The sequence below is a fragment of the Chaetomium strumarium genome (genome assembly GCF_033439665.1).
Source record: "Chaetomium strumarium strain CBS 333.67 chromosome Unknown B0T15scaffold_2, whole genome shotgun sequence".
Taxonomy (NCBI): domain Eukaryota; kingdom Fungi; phylum Ascomycota; class Sordariomycetes; order Sordariales; family Chaetomiaceae; genus Chaetomium; species Chaetomium strumarium.
In genome coordinates, this window is record NW_026944430.1 from 4,436,023 (window position 1) to 4,457,894 (window position 21,872).

Consider the following 21,872-nt stretch of genomic DNA (forward strand, 5'->3'; position numbering starts at 1 on the left):
AGATGGCGGTATGTACACTACTAGTGTAATGTTGGGCCTGTGGTTCATTATCCGGCAACTCCATCCGGGCTGCATCCGAATGTGGAGAATTACGCTTGCTATGTAGGACACAAAACTCTGAGCTCCCTCCTGCCGCTTTGAAGTGTCGATGGGCGTGGAGCAGTTGATAGAGCATAGGTCAGTGCTCCGTTACGGTCACCGAACTCCTTTTTTTTCCGCATTCCATCGGTGCAATTGGTCTCGGAGGGGTGTTTTCCATTTCCTCGGGAAGCATTGTTTCATTCTATCCCCGATGTTGACTGTTAATTGTCGGCCGCTTCCGACGCGAGGATCGAGCCCGGACGGGCCTGCCATCTTTCCCACCCAGGTTTTCGAGCGGGCCCGTTCCAGCCGAAGGGGCCCTCGGGAGTCGGGAGCGAAGGTCCGACTGGCTTATTCCCGACATGACTGTCACCTCGCTCTTAACATGAAGCCGCGAGGGAGTCACTAGGCGGTGACTCGACGAGGTTTCTGCTTGGTTCTGCAATCTTTTTTTTTTGTTTCCTTACGAATACCAACTTACTGTTTCTATGTTCCAATGGGAAAAAGTCGCGGTGTTTTGCTAGCATCAATTAGCGTGTAAATCGACTCATTGCTGCATCCATCTTGTGTTCCTTTTAACCACTCCGGCTTCCATCTTTCTAGGGCTATGGCAGTCGGAGAAGCCAACCCGGTGCCGGCCGGGGATGTTGCCGGCCCAGACCCGGACCCTCCCCGCTTGGACGGAGAGGACTCCGGCGGCGCAGCACCAGACCGGGTCCGCGGCGGAGAGAAGGAGAAGCCTGTGGTAGACACCAGCGAGGATGAGCACGACGCCAGTGTCGAGGCCGAGGTTGAGGTCGGCCAGGGGCGAGAGCAGTCGAACGGGGAAGAAGCGAGGACCACCACTGACAACCGTGCACCGAGTCAGCGTGCTTCTTCGTTTGCTAATACTAATACGAAAGCCGTCCCACGCGGCCAACGCAGAGGCCTGCTTGGCCGCTTCACCCTCATACCGGAAGTCGAGAAGCCATATGAGTACAAGAACACTACGAAGTGGATGATTACTGCCGTCGTAGCCCTGGCGGCCGCAGCCGCTCCGATGGGTTCTGCTATCTTTCTTCGTGAGTGGCCGCCATCTGCCCCGGTGAGCCAAGCTCTTCGTTGCTGACAGTAGAGCTTAGCTGCGCTTCACGCCATGTCGGTGGATCTGGGGGTATCGGAGACGGTTACCAACCTCACAATATCCTTCTACATGCTGGCCATGTCCATCTTCCCGCTGTGGTGGTCTTCCTTTTCCGAGACGCTCGGGCGCCGGACCATCTACATGGTCTCCTTCTCGCTCTTTCTCGTCTTCTCGGTCCTCAGCGCGGTGAGCGTCAACATCGGCATGCTGATCATCATGCGCATCCTTGGCGGTGGCGCATCGGCATCCGTCCAGGCCGTCGGCGCCGGCACCATCGCCGACATCTGGGAGACGCACGAACGCGGCCGTGCTATGGGCATCTTCTACCTCGGGCCGCTGGTGGGCCCCCTCTGTGCACCCATCATCGGCGGCGCCCTGGCCCAAGGCTTCGGCTGGCGCGCCACCATGTGGTTCCTGGCCATCTACGGCGCCGTGATGCTGCTGATGCTGCTCTTCTGTCTCCCGGAGACCCTGGCCAAAAGGAATAATCCGCCACCGCCCGCTGCCTCTGCCGCCGTAACCACGACCACCATCACTACTACTACAGGTACGCCCCTCCAGCGCGTCACAACAACCCAATCCATCAAACGCACGGCCGCCCTACTCAAGCGGCTGCTGCTCGACCCGCTCTTGGTCATCCTGCACCTCCGCCAGCCGCCGGTCTTCATCACCGTCTACTGCGCCTCCATCGCCTTCTTCTCCCTCTTCGTGCTCAACATCTCGATCCAATCGACCTTCTCGCGGCCGCCTTACTCCTTTGCGCCCATCCCGCTGGGCCTGTGCTACCTGGCCCCATCGCTGGGGTACATCTTCGCGTCCTCCTTCGGCGGCCGCTGGATCGACTACATCATGGCGCGCGAGGCCCGGCGCGCCGAGCGCTACGATCCCCAGACCGGCGGGCTGGTGTACCGGCCGGAGGACCGCATGCGCGAGAACATGTGGCTGGCGGCCACGCTGTACCCGGGCGCGATGGTGTGGTACGGGTGGACGGCGCAGAGGGGGGTGCATTTCATGGTGCCCGAGGTGGCGAATTTCTTTTTCGGGCTGGGCAGCATGCTCGTGTTTGGCGTCACCACCACCATGTTGACCGAGTTCATGCCGAGGCGGAGCAGTAGCGGCGTGGCGGTGAACAACTTTGTGCGGAACATCTTCTCGTGCGTCGGCAGTGTGGTTGCGCAGCCGCTGATCGAGGCCATGGGCAATGGCTGGCTGTGTACGATGGTCGGCTTGTTTGCGTGGGTGACGGGCAATGCGGCCATCTGGGCGCTGAGTAGGTATGGGGCGCGGTGGAGGGAGGAGATGGATCGGAAGTTGAACCAGGGGAGCTAGGAGAGGTGAGCTTTAGAATATATATATATATATATAACGTTATATATATGATTATATATGTATAGCCGACTTCCATCCCAGCGACGGTGAGAGTGTTCTATGTACAGCTTCCGCAACACTATCTACATCCAATTTCTCCAGAGAAGCCACCTGAGCGCTCAACATGCCGGTAAGTGGCTGAGCCAACACGCATCATCCTCATCTTCATGAAAGATCATCCAAAAAATGAATATATACATATCAAATCGCCCTCTCCTCCCTCTTCACCTGTACCGGTCATCGATCGGTGGACTTGGTAACCCCCCGTTATATGGCGACGGCAACGAGGGCGATATCTGGCCGATGTCCGACCCGTACAACTCATACCGTTCGATCTCGGCATCGTTCTCCTCATGCGACCTGCTGACCGGCGACGCGGTGGTCAAGCCGGCGGGCGCCCTCCTCGCCTCTCTCAGCCGCGAGTCGATCTCGACCGGCACGGCGATGTCGCCCGGCTCATGCGGCTGCACCGGCACTCCACCTCGGTCGACACCGGGCGTCGTCAGCCCCGAAGTGCTGTGGGTCTCCGAGTACGGCCCCACGGCGGGCGCAGGGCCGAAATAGTCCTGCGCCAGCCCGTCCAGCCTCCTTCCCCCACCGCCAGCAGCACTCGGGCTGCTCGAGAGCACATCCGAATTCGCCTCCGACATCTCCCTGCCTCCTCCTCCTCTTGCGCCGATACCACTTGCACTTGTACTGCCACCCAGCACACGCCCCACCACACCGCGGGGTCTCGTAGCCCGTGAACTTTCCTCCCCAACCCCATCACCGTGGCCCACCCCTTCTTCACTCCTCTCCCTCCGTCTCCGAACAAGACAGACCCAGGTGGCCGCGCCAACAAGCAAACCAAACCCGACCACGACGCCGACCGCAATCCCGGCCTTCGCACCGGCACTCAACCCGGGATCATCCTCCACACGAAAATCGCTCCCCGCGGGCGGCGTCGCCGGCAGGGCCGCACAGTGCGCCGCGCCCGCGACGAGCGTGCAGCTCTGGCTGGCGCCGCAGCACCCGCCGCCCAGCGAGGCCGCGCACGAGATCTGGCCCGTCGTGCACCCCTCGGGCGGGATGGTCATCACCGAGCCGGGAGGGGAAGAAGAAGAAGAAGGGGTGATGAAGCACTGGTTCGCGGAGCCGCATGCCGCGCCGTAGGGACAGCATCCCGTTCCGAGCCCCGTCGGGCAGAGGTAGTGGGAGGGTTCGGTGCAGACGCGGCCGCAGCAGGCTGGGACTAGGGAGGTGGTGGTGATGGTGAGGGTGGCGGTGTTGGTGTTGGTAATAGTCCCAGCGCTGGTGGTAGTGGTGGTAGTAGTGGTCGTTGTTGTGAGGGTAGCGGTGCTGTTGCAGCGATATTGGCTTGCGTTGCAGGGGGATTGGCAGACCGTGTTGCCGATGAAGCAGCACCCTGGCTGGCCTGTGTCGTCGATGATGCAGCTGGATCGGGGGAAGGGGAGTGGTTAGAGAGGGGGGTGGAAAGCATGCGGTAAAACTGACGGAGCCAAGAAGTAGGTAGAGGGCAACACGTACTAGTGACTATTGGGGCAGCAATGCCCGACCCCGAGTGGTCCGATGTCGTTGCCTTGTGTTTTATATTAGCATGCGGCGTATAGACAATGGCTTCTGAGTGCGACTGGGAACTACCAACATGGATGACTGGTTGGGCTGCAACCCCCCTGGCGCTTGTCGAGCAGTTCCGGCGGGTGGTCATGATACTCTCGGGGCAACAAGATGACGCCCGTCGCTACCGCCGCGAAGCGCTCATGAGCAACGGTGGCCGCGCCGGTAAGCAGCCAGCCGACGGCGAGCAGAGCGTGGGTGAAGGCAACCATTGTTGCGCGCCCGTGTTAGGTAGGTCACTGTACTAGGTGTTAATCGAGGAGTGGGCGCCGACAAAGACAACACAGACGGAGCAGATTCTCCGCCCGAGGAAGCCCGAGAGAGATGCGCCGGCCAAGGACTTGCTTGCCGGACGGAGAACATCTTCGTCCCGAGAAAATAAGGCAACCGGCGACATTTTGAGCTGTCAGCAGCGCTCGCCTCGTCTCCCGCTCTTATTAGTCTTGTGCGTCCTGCAGAGTCTCCCGCCCGAGCAAGCGTCTCATTCGGCCATTGACGATTGCCCCACCCCAACGTCGCAACCCAGAGCGGGATGGCAATCATGGGCCATGGCATGTGTTTGTTGCCCGCCACCATGCCAATAGGCCAGGCCCAATGGCGAGGCCATGGCTTGGGGCTAATGCCTCCAGGTGAGTGGACAAAGAACGGATCGCAGTCGCAGCCTTGCAGATTCGGATCTCGTCGGCCGGTTAGAGAGAAAGACAGAGACCACAGAATCAGATAGAGAAGGAACAAGATGCTGGCCATGAAGCGACACGGGAGTGCTACATCCATTATTATTGACCCATGCCTGCCTGGCAATGATGGTATAAGATCTAGAAAGCAACCCCAAAGCAACGCCGCGCTTCTTCATATATATATAACGCAACACAAAATGCCGGTCTGGCCCCAGCGAAACGCAGCGTCTAAATCTTGTCCCGCTTTCCCCCAATGTGCCAGTAAAAGAGAAACACCGACCTATGCGACGGCGGTAGCACAGTATGCAGAACAGGCCCATACCCCTCATGATGTGAGCCCAGAAAAGAGAAAAGGAACCGATGAAGACAACGCCCACCAAACATGACCCCCCCCCCCCCCGGCGCGGTGACTTCCCCTCAGCTCAGCACCCCCCCAAACGGCTTGTACGTATTCAAATCCTTCAACAACTCGTCCACCACACCAGGCAAGTAGCGATCCACGAACCGCTTCTTGGCCTCCACCGACAGCGTCATCCCATTGCCACCACTCTCACTAGCGCTGCTGCTGCTACTACTACTCGTAGCAGGCCTCTCCTTCTCCCTACCACCACCACCGGCGCCACCAAAGACCTTAGCGAGCTTACTAGGGCTGCGCTGCAGCAACAGGCCCGGCCCGCCCGCCGCGGCGCTCATCTTCGCTTCCGCCCGCGGGATCGAGATCGAGGGGCCGGGGTTCTCGGGCGTGAGGTAGAAGTAGAGGAACTCGGTCAGGCGGAACTTGACCTCGCGCCCCGTCTCGCGGCTCTTGAAGAGCGACGTCACCGTTAGCAGGCCGTCGAGCTGCTCGAAGACGCGCATGTTCTGCGGCATGTCGAGCAGCGCGACCACGAGCGTGATGATGGTCGCCGACTGGATCGCGGGGCAGTTGATTGGTTCGAGGAGGTCGAGGAGTAACTTGTCGGGTGAAAGCAATAAGAGCTGTTAGTTGGTGGGACCAAGAAGGGGAAGGGGTAGGGTAGGATAGGTAGGGTAGGGAAAAAAAGAGGGAGGGGGGAGGGGGGGTCGAAAAACATACGTTCATGTGTACGCTCCGCGAAAAGAGGATCTTGCTCGGTGGATGGAGCAGGAGCACGCCCTGGATCAGGTCCAGCGCATTGACGATGAGCAGGTCATACTGCCCGTCGCCGCCGCGGACGACGAGCCAGTCGAGGGTGGTGAGCAGCCGCTGGGCGATGTTCCATTCGAAGCCCTCTTGCAGTTTGAAGAACTCGCGGAACGCAGGGTCGCTCGAGAGGTCGGCTAACACCTTGCGCGACGGCAGTTCTCGCTCTCTTTCTCTTGTTGGGCTGGCGCTCTGTTTCCTTGGGCTGCTCGGCCCCGAGAGGCAGATCTGCGCGAGGAGCCCTTCCACTTGCTTCAGCCCCTTCTTGATCTTGCCGCCGTCGAATGACGAGAGATTGTCGAAGGCGAGTGATAGGAGGGATTCCATTGTGTGGGCGGGATCCGTGGTCGCCAAGCGGGATATGGCTTTGTTGCACCGGCCGAATGAGGCGCCGATCGCTCGTGTTTTCGTGCTGGATCACCCCCAGACCAGCCAGGCCCGTTTGATTTGTCTCGGGTCGCTGAATATTGCTTCGAGTGATGCCTCAATGACTGATATGCGATCAAGGCGAAAGTATGCCGATAAACTGCTCGTAAGACGGCTGGAAAATTTGATCATGAAAATGCGCCGGCGCAAACGGCGAAGCCGAGATTGGTTTGTTGACCTGCCGAACAGGGGACGCCGAATCTTGCGGCGGCGAGTCTAAAACGATGAAAACGCCATGGATACTGAAAAAGGACAACCAATTATTGAGCGGGTATCACTGGAAGCGTCCGATAAGTTGGAGCCGGAAAGCAAGCACACCCGACTCGAGATGTTCGGACGCAACGGTCAAGCTCGGTGCCCCATTGACCCGGATTCGCGGGTTTGCGTTTGGACTCGGCAGCTGTGCCGATGCCACAGCAACGGAGTGGCAGGACCCTGCATGAAAAGAGGTTGATAAGATAAGGGTGTTCCTTGCTCAGTGGAGCAAGGTCAGTGGCATTGTGGGCCTCGGTCGAACTCCATCGGCGTACTGTGTACGTTCCTGAGTCCTGACAGATACCCGGATACTTATGTCACAAACTGAGGCAGATGCAGGAGATGTAGAGGCAATATACTTCGAAGACATACTGGTACTATATAACTATCTCAATCTCAGGTCAGGACTTGCTTGACTAACCGAGCGAAATATGCCCCGGGCCGTCTTTTTGGAGCGGGCTCCATTACCTGTGATTTTCTTTTAACGAATAAATACTAGTGTCGGGTTACCGATCCTGAGTCTGACCGCTTCCTCTTAGGACGAGTTGTGCCCTTGTGCCAGCCACGGGTTGTCGTACAGTCCTCGAGTCAGTACTAGCAAGCCGCTGAAGCTTGTGCGAGCTTGTCAACACATTCCGAGATCAACAAGGTCAGACCCAGGGTAGGATTATGCATATTGCAGTACCTGACGGCATTGCCAAACCGCGCTGGTATATACCGGCGATGCATCGACCTTCTCCGACGTCTCGGGTTACAGCTCCGTGGTCGTCCTGCAGGAAGCAAGCAGAGCCTAACTTAGGCGCAGCGGGTATCTGTGTCCTTTTCCACACAAGAGTTGAAAGCCCCGAAACCTCGAGTTAAGGTGACGGGCGACCACTTTCGCCCTACACTTTGACACTCGAATAAATACAGCTGTCTCAAAAGGCAGTCCCCTCTATTGTCGATTCTTCGTTCCAAGTACTTGGTTCAGTAAGTCAAGACATACAGTTTCTGAAGAATGGATTATCATCGTAGTGCCGTCGGCTTTCCGCCGTCGTTGCGATCGATGGATCAGTGTTAGCATGGGCATTGGTTTTGTGCCCCGCAGTGCCTGCACTCTTTCCCCGCCATAACTTGGATGACTCTGTACTGGTCTCGCAGGTAAAGTTCCCACGGAGTTCCAACAGTCGAATCTGTCGATTATGGACATCGTCTGGCCTGGCACTGGGCTGCTGCACGACAGCAGGCAGCCTCGGGCTGCCATACGCGTATCGGGGTGGGACTGACGATTTGTTGGTGACGACTACCTAGGGCAGCAATTGCTAGGAGACTCCGACGAAAAGCGTTGAGTCGCATGTCGTCACATGCACCAGCTCTCAACACGCGACCCCACCGCGGCACCACCGCCAACCCGAGCGTCCCCTTCGAGACAGACCTAGGACGCGCGCGCCACTTTCGCTGGCCGCTTCCCTTGACGGTCCCCATGCTACATTTCAGGCGGCCATCCCAGAAAGAACAGAAAGAACAGCCTGTCATGGCCGATCAACTGTCCTCGTCCACTGCCACGGCAGGTCCGATTCTCAACCACAACGCCTTCCTACAGTCACCCTCGCCCATCCCGCCGCGGACGTCATCAACGCAATCGACCGCTGCTGGAGCTCTCTGGAGCGGCCCCGGGGCCAGCTTGCCGTCAGGGTCTGCGACTGCCGGCCCAGCCCACAAGCGCCAACGCAGCCGCAAAGCATCAGCAGGGGCAACGAGCTTCCCCTTCATGTCGACGGCCATGTCCGCTCCTGCCCAACCGCCACCCGACCCGAATCGCTTCGCGACCGAAGACTTCATCCTCACCGCCCGGCGGCCATGGTCAGAGGAGAAGGACAAGGTGCTGACGGGGCCCTTCGACTACCTCAACGGCCACCCGGGCAAGGATTTCCGGTCCGCGCTGGTTAAGGCCTTTGACGCCTTCCTAGAAGTGGCCCCGGAGTCGCTCGAAGTCATCACCAAGGTCGTCAGCATGCTCCACACCGCGTCCCTCCTGGTCGACGACGTCGAAGACAACAGCCAGCTACGGCGGGGCTTCCCCGTCGCCCACGCCATCTTCGGCATCCCGCAGACGATCAACTCGTCCAACTACGTCTACTTCTGCGCGCTGCAAGAGCTCCAGAAACTGAAAAATCCCAAAGTCATCTCCATCTTCACCGAGGAGCTGCTCAACCTCCACCGCGGGCAGGGCATGGACCTCTTCTGGCGGGACACGCTGACGTGCCCGACCGAGGACGACTACCTCGAGATGGTGGGCAACAAGACGGGCGGGCTGTTCCGGCTGGGCATCAAGCTGATGCAGGCCGAGTCGCGCAGCCTGGTGGACTGCGTGCCGCTGGTCAACATCATCGGGCTGATCTTCCAGATCGCCGACGACTACCACAACCTCTTCTCCAAGCAGTACACGGCCAACAAGGGCATGTGCGAGGACCTGACCGAGGGCAAGTTCAGCTTCCCCGTCATCCACAGCATACGGTCCAATCCGGGCGACATGCAGCTGCTGAACATCCTGCGGCAAAAGACCGAGGATGTCGAGGTCAAGCGGTATGCGGTCGCGTATATGCAGAGTACCGGGAGCGTTGAGTACACCAAGAAAGTGTTGGCTGTGCTGATCGAGCGGGCGAGGAGGATGGCGGACGAGCTGGATGAGGGAAGGGGGAGGGCGCAGGGGGTGCATGGGATATTAGATCGGATGGTTGTCGAGGACTAGTCTCTTGCTTTTTTTGAGTCTATGTTCGATGAAAATACCCCGTGTTTTTTCTTTGTTTCGGTTCCGGCCACGGCTGACCATCCAGATATGGATCCTAACTGTATCCTGGATTGCATGACGGCTTCCATTGATGATTCTGTGTGGGCATTCTCTGTATTTGCTGGTCTGCGGCTTCAGCGAAGGTTGCGGGCCAAAATAAGCTCATGCTCAAACACAGTGGCGGCCTTGCTGGGAACAGACGGAAGTCGGGACAGAGCTTTTGCACACGGTAGCACCCATCCGCATCAAGAGAGCTATGGGGTAGAGATAACAGACTTGATACCTGCTCGTCGATATTCACGAACTGCATAAAACCCAACAAGCCAGGACAAAGGCATCGATCGAACCAGCTCACGAACCCTCGGAGCTGACCTTCTTCCGCTTCACCATCCTCACCCACCTGCGCCTCCTCCACTGCCCCCGCCGTCCCGTCCCCTCCTCCCCTTCCTCCCAACTCACACCCGGCCTAAGCCTCCCCTGCTGCTGCTGCTGTTGCGCACTCCCCGACTCCTCCCCTTCCTCAACCCCGGCCTCCCCACCACTCCACATGTCGTACACCCACCTCTCCCCCTCGGTCTCGACCTCGACGCCCGTGATGATGCGCTCCTCGACCCACTCGCGGCTCCACAGGTCCAGCGCCCACTTCTTCTCGCTCCACTCCCACCCCTCGGGCGGCAGCACGTCCTCGAAGAAGCGCGTGCCCTGCGGCCGGTCGCCCGCGATGCGCGCCGCCGAGAGGGGGTCGTAGGGCGAAGGGGAGAACAGCCAGGGCTCCCACTCCCCCGACGACAAGGAATGGGACAGCCGTTGGAGTTCGAAGATCTCGACCTCGCGGGTTTCCGGGGAGAGGTCCAGGTGGATGTCTGAGAGGAGGGTTTGGAGTAGCGAGGAGGGGTGGTACCATTTCGGTTGTTTCTCGGTATTATTGTCTTGCTGCTGTTCTTGGGTTTCTTCTGTGTATTGGCGCTGGGCCTGCTGGATCCAGCGTGCCACGGCCGGGTGGCCGGAGCAGATGCCTGCCCAGCCGCCGGCCAGGGCCAGGAAGCGCAGCGGTAAGAGGTGCCCTGCGATGAGCATGACGAGGCAGGCGGCGGACAAGAGGACGAAGACGGCGGAGGAGAGGGCCTCGTCGGAGAAGTTGGTCTTGGGCACCACGAGGGCGACGATCTTGTCGTGGGCAACGCTGAAGTCCTCCATGACGTTCTGGAGATCGCCCATGTTGCGGAAGAAGTCGCGCGAGAGCTCCTTGGCCGGCTTGACGGTGCGCGCCGGGGCGAGCGGCGGACCGCGCGGGGAGTAGCCCAGGTTGCGGACGCGGTCTGGGTCGGAGGATGGTGCCGGGTGGCGGGTGACGAAGGAGGGCACGAGAATGCCGAAGAGGGCGATGGCGAGGGGCAGCGCGAGGAGGAGGTAGGGGTCCAGGCAGACGAAGGTGTAGACGGCCAGCAGGGAGAGAGTCTGGGTGGGCCGGCGCCACGACAGCAGGCGGAAGACACGGGTCTGGAAACTAAACACAACGCCGATCCGGGCGTTGAATCTCCTGAAGTTGGCCGTCATCAGCGGCAGGGAGAAGCCCGGCCGCTCGGAGGCGTAGGCGGGCATGTCGCTGCCCCGGAGATCGTTGAGGTGCTGGCCCTGGCCATCCTCGGCGGGTATCACTTGGGACAGGAGCCTGCGATGCCGTGTCAGCAATGATGAGTCTTCACGGTATCCGGGATAATCACAAGTCAAAGTTACTTCTCTAGGAGGCTGTCCTGGAGGTTCGCGGCGCTGAAAATGCCACCGCGGAAGCCCCTCCCTTTCTTCGTCGGGTCGGGCTCGGCCTTCTGGTGTCCGTCATCCTCGCCGCCATCGCATTGCGGAAGGGGAGCCTCGTTGATGGCGGTCAGGAAATTGGATGCGAAGTCCTCCATGGCATTGCGCAGTGTGTCACTGCCGTGCGGAAGGGAGACGAGGCGGGTTGGCCGATAATGACCACTCCCTGTCGTTGATGACGCCAACGGCTTGACGGTGTTACACAGTCCACGCGGAAAATAGTGGGGCCAAGGAATCCACGAGGAACATACAATACCTCGGCCGCCGCTCAACGCAGGTTTAGGTTGCTGGGATCAACACCTTGTCTCAGCATCGTCGTTGCACCTCATGTGCTACGCATGCCAAATTGTAGGGCAGACATTGTCTCAACCTCTTCCACATGGCCTGGACATGTGCTGTTCCTGGATCAATTGGATGCGCACGGCGGTAACCTGCAGCGGCTGCGTGCTGCATGCAGAGTGTTGCGAGCATGTGCCTCGAAATCAACACTCTGCAACTTGCAAGTTACACGGATAGGCAGAGCTGGAAACGACGGGAAATTATGACAGCCATGTAAACATCAAGACTTACTGCCGATCTAGGTCTGTCCGAGACAGGCGCTTGAATTTCTTTTGATCTGATGGGTCTTGATAGATTATATGAATCTCCTTCAGTCAATGCGTGGTCCTTGCAACCATGCGGAGTTCGTGTCTCTGAATGGCTGGCTGGACGGCTCGATCCAGGAACGCATGTTATTGTTTGCTTAACAGACCCATTAAGTTGGAGGATCTTGAAATCCGCCTCAGTAAGTTGCATCCATTGCGCTCTGCAGCAGTTGATGAGTGCCAATTTCCTGTCGCACGCGCCGTTGTTTGGAGACGGCTCTGTGCCTGGCGCCGATAGATTGGACTTGTCGACTTCAGGAAATCGGACGGGACCGGTGAGCTGCACAAGGTAGGAATGCCCTGCCGAGCTGCATACCTACACGTGTAGGTAGCTTTGGCATTGCAAAGCAGACATCCCCGCCCTCGACAGCTGTAGACTGGAGCTGGTCCTGCATCGAAAGCAAATCATCGTCAGGTTGTCATTGTCAAGTGGACTTCCCTTCCGAATCACGGTATTGATGAGTTGGCTGGTGTATTTCCTGCAGTCAGGGGCATGCGATTGTCTGTATGCAAGGGGTCCAGCTCTGTGTCGTCTGCTGGCCGGTTTACAGGCGACAACTGGAATCCTGACCTCTTCATCTGAATCCAAGTCTTAACTTGTCTGATGAGATGTGAGGCAGAAGATAGAGATTGTTTATTATTTATATAGAAAAGCCCAATACTGGATCTGGAACCTTGAAAGTTTTCGGCTCCTTTTCTCGTCCCCACCCCATGTTGAGGGTGCCCCTGAACGAAGTTAACGCACGAACCACAAAGCCGAGTCCCTGGGGTAAACTTCGCAGGCCTGCGCCTGTTGCCCCGTTGAGAAAATCGTTTCTCGGCCCGGTTGTTGAGAGCATGGACCTGTTCGCGTTCAGGCACACTCTCTGTGGTGCAACGATTCTGATCCCTCCACTCGGGCGTGCCCGCTGGCTGCCACCTGCCCTGCACTAATAACTACCTAAATAAGGCAAGCCAAACAGCGAAAACACAAGCTGCGATTGCAACCAGGGGCCGCTTCCGTCGCTGCACATAACCCCATCACGCCTTGCTGGCCACCGACAACTGTCAATCAACGTGTGAAGTGATTCAGGATCACGCTTCGGCTCTTTCCCCCACAAAACCGCGTCTCGGACGCACTCAATTGTTACATCGCATTCCCGGAATGAGGTAGCCTTTCGATTGTTCTCAGCTCCCTGGCCGGACTGAGCCTGATTTGGGGGTCCGAATCCGCGCTGTGTGAATCGATCGAGTGAATCGAGTGAACCGAGTGGATCGAGACCGACCGGGACAGCAACCGAGACTCGGGCAGCCTCCTCGCTGCACCATCGCCATTCCCGGCTCAAAGCTTCCCTGAGGCTCTCACCGCCGTCCCGACAATTGTCCCGCGCCCGCGCGCCTCCCCTATGAACAGAGAGCGTCAGGTCCCCGCTGGCCCCAGAAGGGAAAACCAGTCGCCCACCAGGTTGTCGCCCCATTGCATTGTCATTGTCCATTGTCCAAAACCATTGCCCCGTGTTCCCGTCTTACCATCCCCCCCGGACCCGCTGCCCTAAACATCGAGTGATCTGGCTCCCCTGTACGGCGAGTCCGCTAACCTTGCTTTGTTTTGCAAATGCAGACGGTCGCTCAACGCCAGTCCCACGAAGCCGGGCTCCATCCACCGGCCCACAACCGACGCCCCAATGCTGAGCGCTTCGTCCTCTAACAACCACTCACTTTTCTCTTTCGGCAGCAGGAATGGCGCGCCCGACGACGTAACCGATCCCGCCACCTCGTTCGACTTTCTCCCGTCCGTCAGCTTTGACGATCTGCAGAGCAGCCTGGAGTCGGCCTCGACAGACTTCAAGCTGACGCAGTTTCCCCTGCCGACCGGACAGGGATCGATTCTGGGGGACCGCGCTCTGGCTGCAAATAACATTGGGGAACGTGCCGATATGGCGCGTCACACTGGTGGCAGCCATGCTACCGCCCAGCAACCGCCCGTTACGCGTCCGCGGGCCGGTTCGATTCTGCGGAAAGCGAGCACGTCGACTCGGCATGCGAGTACAGCGTCCACCGCGTCAAGCAACCCTGGGGTACCAAACGCCCCGACCGCCCCGGCAGCCATGCGCTCGCGCCGCCAAAACCACTACCCGCCCGTCTCAAATTCCAACGTTGTGTCAAAGCCCCCAGAAAATCGGCTGGAGACGTCGAACTGGGAGCAGGGTTTGAGCCCCGCAAGCGGAGACCAAGCGTGGCGTCCTTGTCAGACCGGATTGGGCTGGAGCCTGCAACGCGGGCCTCCATTGATGTTGGATCCCATCCTCCGGCCGACTTTTTGCGGGCTCACGCTAGTTCGCGGAGCTCCAAGGCGAGATCAGTGCAGCCTCCGCCGAGGGCTAGCCAGGCCACGTTGACCCCAGATACAAGTTCCATGTCATTGGATCCCGGTCATGCACCGACCGCAGCGCCTCGTTCGCCCCGGGCGGCTGCCAAAGGATCAAACGCGGTGCTGGGGAAGCGCATATCGGTGATGCCTGGGGCACCTCAACTGCCACATGTTACGGGCCTCGGCGCGAGGACCATTAGCCCGACAGACACGCGACGGATGAAGCGTTTATCGATGCATCACACTCAGGGCCAGGCCGCAGCTCATGTGCTACCGAATCCGCCGCCATTGTCAGCAGCCGAAGCTCGCTCTCCCTCGCGCTCTCCTTCTATGCTTCCGCGCAAAATATCCACGCCCGTTTCCTCTCGCACAACACCCGATCCAAATCGAAAGTCGTATACTTCGGGTCTTTCTGTCAACTCCAATGGCAGCCTAAGTACCACGGGACGGGCATCGACCGCATCGGTTCAGCAACGCAACCCGCAAGGTGTTGGTTCGAGATTACCTGCCCCAAAAGCTCTGAGCCTTCGCAATTCTGCGAGTCTCGATGATGAGGAGAGTGTCCCACCGGTGCCGGCGATACCTAAGGCGTATGAGTCCCCAAAAGATGCATTCGGCGAGGCGGCGTTTCTGGACAAGAGGAAGTCGAACTTCCCCTATGATGCCAGCAGCATTCACAGCAGTTCAACCGGGAGTGTGTCTGGGGGCTTGAACGAAGCGCCTTCTTCCAAGCTATATCGCAGGCCTAGCCAGCGCAAATCCGTCCATACGTCGAAGTTGGATTTGGAAACGAAGGCTGCCGCATCCCAGACCAAGAAGGCACTTCAACCCTTAAGGCTGCCTCCCATCACCCTTGGCCCCCTCAGCACGCCAACCGCTTCCAAGATAGCCGCACTGCAAGAACAGGGCTCGTCAGAGAGGAATCTCTCTCCCATTCCCACGAGGCAGATCCTGAAGACGCCAACGACGCCCATGACGGCGTCAAAAAGTGCCTTTTTCAGGACGCGAACCGAGGAAAGAAACGACATTCAACATCTCCGGAGTAGCAGCTCGGTGTACCGGGTCAGAGGCCGAGAGAGCCCTGCCCCCCCCGAGCCAGTGAGCTCAACCGAATCATTTACGGCCGTGAAGAACGGCAACCAAAGATCTGCCCCTTCACCGTTTACAAGCTCCTCGTTACCCAAGGGAGGTCATGTGGAAGCTGCATTCCTGAAGAGGTCCAAGACAGGCGGCGACTCGACTGCTCCGCCGGAGCCAGCCGCGGAGTCGGTAACACATCATGCGAAACCGTCAGGGCCTCGGGCCCAAAAGCATGCCTCGACAAAGACCAGACATGCGAAATCACCCCCGCCCCCTTGCAGTTCAGACGAGCCTCCGACTCCTTCGTCAATGAGCTCGCTTAGGAGGAAGTTGAGCTTGTCTTGGAAGCGAAGTGCCTCAAAGGGCAGCGGCAACCAGACTCAGGCAGAGAAGGATGAGCGCGTTAAGCATGATTCGATGCCGCCTCCTCGAATCCCGGCCTCTGCAACAATGAGCAGCATTACCAAAGCCAAACCCCCCAGCCCCGCCCCGTCAACTAAGTCTACTAAGTCCACTAAGTCTAGTGGGACGGGGACATACCTGGAGACGAGAAGGCGAAAGAGCTCGTCCTCGAGCTTGAATGCCATCGTTGCTCAGGAGCAGCGCGGCCGCGACGGTATGAGCACCGCAAAGAAGGAGTCGACACTTGATACGGTTGCAGAGCGCACTCCTCTCCCTCACAATTCGTCCGTTGTGCAGAGAATTCTGAAGCCGGCACGCTCATCGGCCGCGCTGCGACACCACGATGTGTGGACAGCAGAGCTCGACAAGGACGACCTGGTTGCCGAGGAGGAGATGAAGAGGTTGGGGCTGCGGCGCAAGGACACGGAGCTGGCCGCTCGGACTCTGGATGCGCTGCGGAAGCGTGCTACTGCCAAGGAGCGGGTGAGCCCACAGGAAGCAATCCGGATTGCCTCCCTCAATATATACGAGCGAGGCGAGATCGTGGACTATAAGGACGTCTACTTCTGTGGTACTCAGAATGCTGCCAAGGTCATCGGCGACCCTCAGTCCGACGCTCCCAACTTTGGATACGACGACGAACGCGGAGACTACACCATTGTGCCTGGCGATCATTTGGCTTACCGGTACGAGATCATCGATGTGCTCGGAAAAGGGAGTTTCGGGCAAGTAGTCCGCTGCATCGACCACAAAACGGGTGTTCTCGTTGCGGTCAAGATTATCCGGAACAAGAAACGGTTCCATCAGCAGGCTCTTGTGGAAGTCAACATTCTACAAAAGCTTCGCGAATGGGTGAGTACATCTGCTTCAGACGGTGTCGACGGTGTCTTGGTTGCAGTCAAGGCTAATTCGGCACAAAGGATCCCCACAACAAGCACAGCATGGTCAACTTCACTCATAGCTTCTACTTCCGTGGCCACCTCTGCATTTCTACCGAGCTTCTTGACATGAATCTCTACGAGTTCATCAAGTCAAATGCTTTCCGGGGATTCTCACTCAAGATGATCCGCAGGTTCACCAAGCAGATGCTCAGCTCGCTCAACTTACTCAAACAGCATAAGGTCATCCACTGCGACTTGAAGCCAGAAAACATCCTTCTCCGACATCCTCTACACACCGAGATCAAGGTCATTGACTTCGGCTCCAGCTGCTTCGAGAACGAAAAGGTGTATACATATATCCAGTCCAGGTTCTATCGCTCTCCGGAGGTCATTTTGGGCATGACGTACGGCATGCCAATCGACATGTGGTCCCTCGGCTGCATCCTGGCCGAGCTCTATACCGGTGTGCCCATCTTCCCGGGGGAGAACGAACTGGAGCAGCTGGCCTGCATCATGGAGGTGTTTGGGCCCCCGGAAAAGCACTTGATCGAAAAGTCCACTCGCAAGAAGCTATTCTTTGACAGCATGGGCAAGCCACGTCTCACGGTTTCTAGCAAAGGCCGTCGCCGACGTCCATCGTCCAAAACCCTGCAACAAGTCCTGAAATGCGATGACGAGCCCTTCCTGGACTTTATCGCCCGCTGCCTCCGGTGGGACCCAGACCGACGCATGAAGCCCGAGGAGGCCATCCGTCACGAGTTCATCACCGGCCAGAAAACCTCCGTGCCTGTGCCGCGCTCCGCCATCCGAGACTCCTCCCCCAGCAAGCGAGTCAACAGCAATAGCGCTGCGCCCAGGCCGCTACCAGAACCGCCGGCAGCCGCCAAAACCACCACGTCCCTGCGGCCGCGCGACACCGCGTCCTTCAGCGTGCACACGTCGCCCCTGAAGCCAGGCACCGTCCCCTCTTCCACGACCCGCAGGACCTCCGGCATGACTGCCAACACGAGCAGCCTCACGAGCAATTCTCTCACCGGCGTCAAGCGCACGAGCACGGGCCCGACGGCTTCGCATTTCAACGCCTCGTCGGCTACGCTCAGCGGCAGCAGCCTACCCCGGGCATCGATCCGTACCGTGAGCAGCGGCGGCCTGGGCGGTGTGAATGGCGTCAAGCCCGATCTCGCTGCTGCGGGGGCCACTGCTGCCATGAGCCGGCGTGCGTAGGAGAAGCAGGTCGACAGCAGGCGGCGGTGGATCGTGCGGCGCGTTGCTCTTGCTAGGCTGTGACCTGGACGAGGCGGGCGGGCGGGCTGGAAGTATCGGGTGTGATGGTGAAGGGATTTGTTGGACACGACGGTACGAAAAAAAAACGGGTTCTTTGAGGGTGAGGTGGATAAGACACAAGGGCCGGTTGTATAGAACTGTGTGTGGATATGGGCTGTTCGCTGCTGCAATGGGAGGGGACTTTACACAGGCCCCGGTCAACGCTGATGCTGGTTCAGGTTCCGGGACGAGACGGACTGACGGACGGATGATGATACCACATTTCTTCTTTCGAGAGCCTCTCGCCTATTTTGTTAGCTTCCTTGCATGGCACTGCGCGTGTTTCGTTCTTTTGTCTGTCTGGTCTGGTCTGGTCTGGTCACTCTTGAGTTGGGGCGGGCGTTTGCCGGGTAGAAAGCTATATTGCTGCTGCCGACTACACATACACTACAACAACTATGATGCGCTATACACTACCTACCTTATACACTACACTACACTGAGCTATACTACGCTGTCCGGGGGTATACATGTCTACGTTATGATCTTCTCTGGTTTCAGCATTGCTTTGCTTCCATGATAAACCTCTGTTTACCTAAGGTACTTAGTAGGTAGATATGCTGTTCAGCACCCAGCTCGAGAAGGAGGCAACAGAAACTTGCACCGCTATCAATCTAGAACAGCCAAGCAAGTCGACAACTAGGTAGGTGTGTTACACCACCACCTTGGTCGACATGAGGAGCACCAAAGCGATCATGAAGATACCGAAGAAGGACAGTCCTTGGGCAGCCTTGAACCCAGGGTACATTTTATGAGCGATTAACCACCCGCAGTGTCCCAGCCACAAGAGGCTGGGCTCTGGTACAGTCAGTCAGTCTGTTTGCTTCTTTGGAGTGCCAAGGTCTCTGGAGTTGGAGTCATTTCCAGATAGATGGTTTGGAACAGGGTAGGGAAACATGAATAGAGGCCCCGGACAGTAGCGTCTTGCGTAAGCACGGTAAGGTTAGATATCCATCTTAACCAGGAAAGTGGCGTATACAACATGAATCAAGGCTGGCTACGATAGGTAAGGTAAAATAAGTAACTGTTACTAGAGGGAGATGCTTCGATTTGATCAGGGAACGTAAGGTATACAGCATGAAGCAGGGCTGGACATCCATTACCTACTAGTAACCTACTTCGAGCGTAATGATGGTTTATGGTTTAGAGGAGAGAAAAAGAGAAAATCCGGGCGGTATCTCGGACTCTTTCTGAAACTGGCCGGTGGCGGCAACAGCATCACGCCTTGACCTCTTTCTGCCGTTGGGGTTTATTTCAGAAGTTGTGAGAGGAAAGGGGGTTGCCCTGAGGCGTGAGTCACCCAGTGATACTCTCTGTCTTCTGTTTTACATGCCCCTTGTGTGTATGTATGTGTGTGTGTGTGTGTGTGTGTGTGTGTGTGTGTGTATGAGTGAATGGGTGACAGCAATTTGCGCTGTCCACGGCCGAATTCCCTTACGGGACAGATTGCAAAGTCAAGGCAGTACCTCCGTACGACGTTCACCGAACATGAGGCTCTGCTGGTGACACCAGACATCTGATTAGATCCTTCAGGATCTCCGGGTTACGGAATTCCGTCTTGTTCCATCTCGTGCCGTTCCGCCCGTCTGGCTTATTGTCCTCCACGGTCATTGATACTCTAGTTGGGGTCTGTATCTTGCTGTACCTGTACTTCCCCTGGATGGAACATGAAGGACCTAGGTCTAGATCAGACAAAAGAATAGCAAAAATGTCACACACATTGTGAGCCTTGTGGACACCCCCTGGACGTCCATCGCCACCCCCGGGGCTGTCTGCCAGTAGAGATAGGTGGTAACCACGACCCCGATATAGCTACCCGCATAATGGAAGCACTCGAGATACTGACCGAGGAGAGTAAGGGGTGCCCCACGGTAGACGATGGAACCGCATAGGCGGAGTATAGCAGGGGACGTTCAGTAGCTAGACAATATTCAGGAGCGTCTTCTATAGATAGTCTAGGCATCTAGTTGCTAGCTGAGCATCCAACATGCAATGGGGTCCGCGTCCGGGCAGGCACACACCTAGGCTGTCATTTAGTCCGTGTCAAATAATGCAGAGCGCTGAACTTACATGCCCCCCCACCCCCGTCCCATCGGAGGATGGGTCTTCAGCGCCGTCGGGACACACTCCCAACCGGGACCGAGCGAGCGACTACGAGGACCATATTTCTCCACCAGCAGATATCAAGACGCCTTTTTCGGTTATAAACGTGAAACACGGTGATTCCGAGCCCATACGGGAGCCTGAGCATCGCGGAGGACCTTGGGGGCAAGATGGGGGCTCAAACGTAGTTCAGCCCTACCGCGGCTCAGGTCGTTTCACAGAACTGTAAGCCGAGGTTTGTGAAACTGCTCAACTGTGCAAAACCTCAGCAGTAACACCCTTTGCTATCTGCAGTGTCCGCGGCGACCGGAAGGGCACAAATGAGTCGTCTGGTACAGACTGGAAGTTCTTAGGTTCCTAGGCGGAAGGTCGTATTCGACCCCTCAGCGCAGCCTTACAAGGCAGGAGAGAATATGGGCCACAGGGCGTCTGCATCTCAATTAATAGAAATAGAATGTTTCAAAGGGCAGTGCACCTCTTCTCCGGGCAACAGAAGGGATGAAGCACAGGCAAGAGGATTTGACAGACCGTGGCTCGTGGTTGTGGCTCGGCGTTGGTGAAACATAAGCCGGCCCGGTTCGTGTACCGATGCACCTCATAGGGCTATTCAGCTGTCTTCCGTCGGACTTGCTGAACCACGAGTTGGTGTTACACCGGTAGGTGGCATTACAATCCGGGGCAGCACACGGCTGGGCAATTCAACACCCCGCCGGCAGCAGGAAGACGGAAACCTCCCATGATTCAGACCGACCGGCGACACAATTTTGCCGGACCCGGAGCAATAGGAGCCAACCCGTGCACAACCCGTGCCTGCGCGTTGCGATCAATCGTCGACTGCGACGAGAGCTTGGAATACCTGCACGCAGCTTCGGTGTCGGGAGACGCCGGGTCCAGGACCCTCATGAACGTGCCAGCAAGGTCTGATGACCGGAATGAGAGACGCTTAGTTCAGAGCGCGGGAGGAGATGACACAGAGACGGGAAGCAACTATGATCAAGACAATCCATGGATGTCAATGGGGGTCGTGGGCCGGCTGCTCGGTAATCGGGCAGGTGCAATTGCGAGTCTCATCGGACAGCATGATGCCGCGACCAGCTATGACGTGCCTTCCCCATGAGTAGCCCGAGGTAAACATGGGATCATTGATGAGGCTGCTGCCTAAGGTGATAGGTACCTAGGTAGGTAAGGTCCCTGCGAATTTGGCACAGCAGAGCGAAGACTCGCGACTGCCAGGTTGAGGTGGTCATGCGCGCCCGTAAACACCCGCGGATAGGTCCTGGCCTCAATTCGGCAGTCTCCACGCCATCGGGCAATTCAAGTCTCATTCTTCCGAGTTGTTTTCTCTCCGCCGGAGACTCCGTGATGCGACGTCGACTCGAAACCTTTCAATTCGCTGTGATCTCGACGCAAGCGAACCGACATGGTGAGATACCGGCTAGTTAGTCAATCATCGCGAGGCTGTGCTAGCTAGGAGCCTGTAGACAAGTGGTGGTTGGGTCAATTCCAGGTCCCATTGCCAGCAAGCCATGCCGGCAAGGGTTCGCCCCGCCTTAGTGGCCCAAGCGATTGGCTTGCTCCCGAGAGCTCCCCGTTCACCGTTCCCCACAACATACCGCACCGCATGCCTACCCCGGCCCGGTCATCGAGGACCGGATCAGCGACGCCGGCAAGAGAATAGGGAAGGATGAATAAAGTTCTCGCGATCCTGCCAAGACAGGCAGATTGGTAAGGCTTTTTAAGCCTACGGGCTCGCATTGATGTCAGTGAAACAGGAATTCCCATGTGCATTGCAGCG

At 57.8% G+C, this 21,872-nt stretch overlaps 6 protein-coding genes across 6 annotated transcripts; 3 read left to right on the forward strand and 3 right to left on the reverse strand.

Moving 5' to 3' along the window:
* The first annotated feature begins 295 nt into the window (after positions 1–295).
* Positions 296–2,556, forward strand: B0T15DRAFT_526240 (major facilitator superfamily domain-containing protein). Its single transcript, XM_062868894.1, has 2 exons — positions 296–1,142; positions 1,203–2,556. The coding sequence occupies exons 1-2, from the start codon at positions 689–691 to the stop codon at positions 2,531–2,533; spliced, it is 1,785 nt and encodes a 594-aa protein (XP_062724904.1). The 5' UTR covers positions 296–688; the 3' UTR covers positions 2,534–2,556.
* On the reverse strand, positions 2,557–4,615 carry B0T15DRAFT_500837 (uncharacterized protein). Its single transcript, XM_062867383.1, has 3 exons — positions 4,218–4,615; positions 4,100–4,151; positions 2,557–4,006 (listed from the first exon to the last, which is right to left on the reverse strand). Exons 1-3 carry the CDS (start codon positions 4,399–4,401, stop codon positions 2,797–2,799), a joined length of 1,446 nt encoding a protein of 481 aa, XP_062724905.1. The 5' UTR covers positions 4,402–4,615; the 3' UTR covers positions 2,557–2,796.
* Positions 4,616–5,263: 648 nt separating this feature from the next.
* On the reverse strand, positions 5,264–6,834 carry B0T15DRAFT_500838 (cell division protein Cdc14). Its single transcript, XM_062867384.1, has 2 exons — positions 5,942–6,834; positions 5,264–5,820 (listed from the first exon to the last, which is right to left on the reverse strand). The coding sequence occupies exons 1-2, from the start codon at positions 6,353–6,355 to the stop codon at positions 5,284–5,286; spliced, it is 951 nt and encodes a 316-aa protein (XP_062724906.1). The 5' UTR covers positions 6,356–6,834; the 3' UTR covers positions 5,264–5,283.
* A 1,056-nt stretch (positions 6,835–7,890) lies between these two features.
* Positions 7,891–9,440, forward strand: B0T15DRAFT_483560 (isoprenoid synthase domain-containing protein; the record flags this gene model as incomplete). Its single annotated transcript, XM_062866169.1, has 2 exons — positions 7,891–7,956; positions 8,292–9,440. The coding sequence occupies 2 exons, from the start codon at positions 7,891–7,893 to the stop codon at positions 9,438–9,440; spliced, it is 1,215 nt and encodes a 404-aa protein (XP_062724907.1).
* Positions 9,441–9,830: 390 nt separating this feature from the next.
* Positions 9,831–11,392, reverse strand: B0T15DRAFT_392813 (integral peroxisomal membrane peroxin-domain-containing protein; the record flags this gene model as incomplete). Its single annotated transcript, XM_062864662.1, has 2 exons — positions 9,831–11,151; positions 11,217–11,392. 2 exons carry the CDS (start codon positions 11,390–11,392, stop codon positions 9,831–9,833), a joined length of 1,497 nt encoding a protein of 498 aa, XP_062724908.1.
* Positions 11,393–13,602: 2,210 nt separating this feature from the next.
* On the forward strand, positions 13,603–17,875 carry B0T15DRAFT_483563 (uncharacterized protein; the record flags this gene model as incomplete). The annotated part of the gene is made up of 3 exons (XM_062866170.1): positions 13,603–14,076; positions 14,133–16,622; positions 16,691–17,875. 3 exons carry the CDS (start codon positions 13,603–13,605, stop codon positions 17,873–17,875), a joined length of 4,149 nt encoding a protein of 1,382 aa, XP_062724909.1.
* Positions 17,876–21,872: the final 3,997 nt, after the last annotated feature.

Bases quoted from the DNA above. Each gene is read 5' to 3' on its own strand.
- B0T15DRAFT_526240 (XM_062868894.1), top strand. From the start codon at position 689: ATGGCAGTCGGAGAAGCCAACCCGGTGCCGGCCGGGGATGTTGCCGGC. The intron at 1,143-1,202 runs GTGAGTGGCCGC...AGTAGAGCTTAG, and splicing joins GGGTTCTGCTATCTTTCTTC to CTGCGCTTCACGCCATGTCG.
- B0T15DRAFT_500837 (XM_062867383.1), bottom strand. From the start codon at position 4,401: ATGGTTGCCTTCACCCACGCTCTGCTCGCCGTCGGCTGGCTGCTTACC. The intron at 4,152-4,217 runs GTTGGTAGTTCC...ATAAAACACAAG, and splicing joins CAGCCCAACCAGTCATCCAT to GCAACGACATCGGACCACTC. The intron at 4,007-4,099 runs GTACGTGTTGCC...CCCCCGATCCAG, and splicing joins TGCTGCCCCAATAGTCACTA to CTGCATCATCGACGACACAG.
- B0T15DRAFT_500838 (XM_062867384.1), bottom strand. From the start codon at position 6,355: ATGGAATCCCTCCTATCACTCGCCTTCGACAATCTCTCGTCATTCGAC. The intron at 5,821-5,941 runs GTATGTTTTTCG...TCACCCGACAAG, and splicing joins CGCGGAGCGTACACATGAAC to TTACTCCTCGACCTCCTCGA.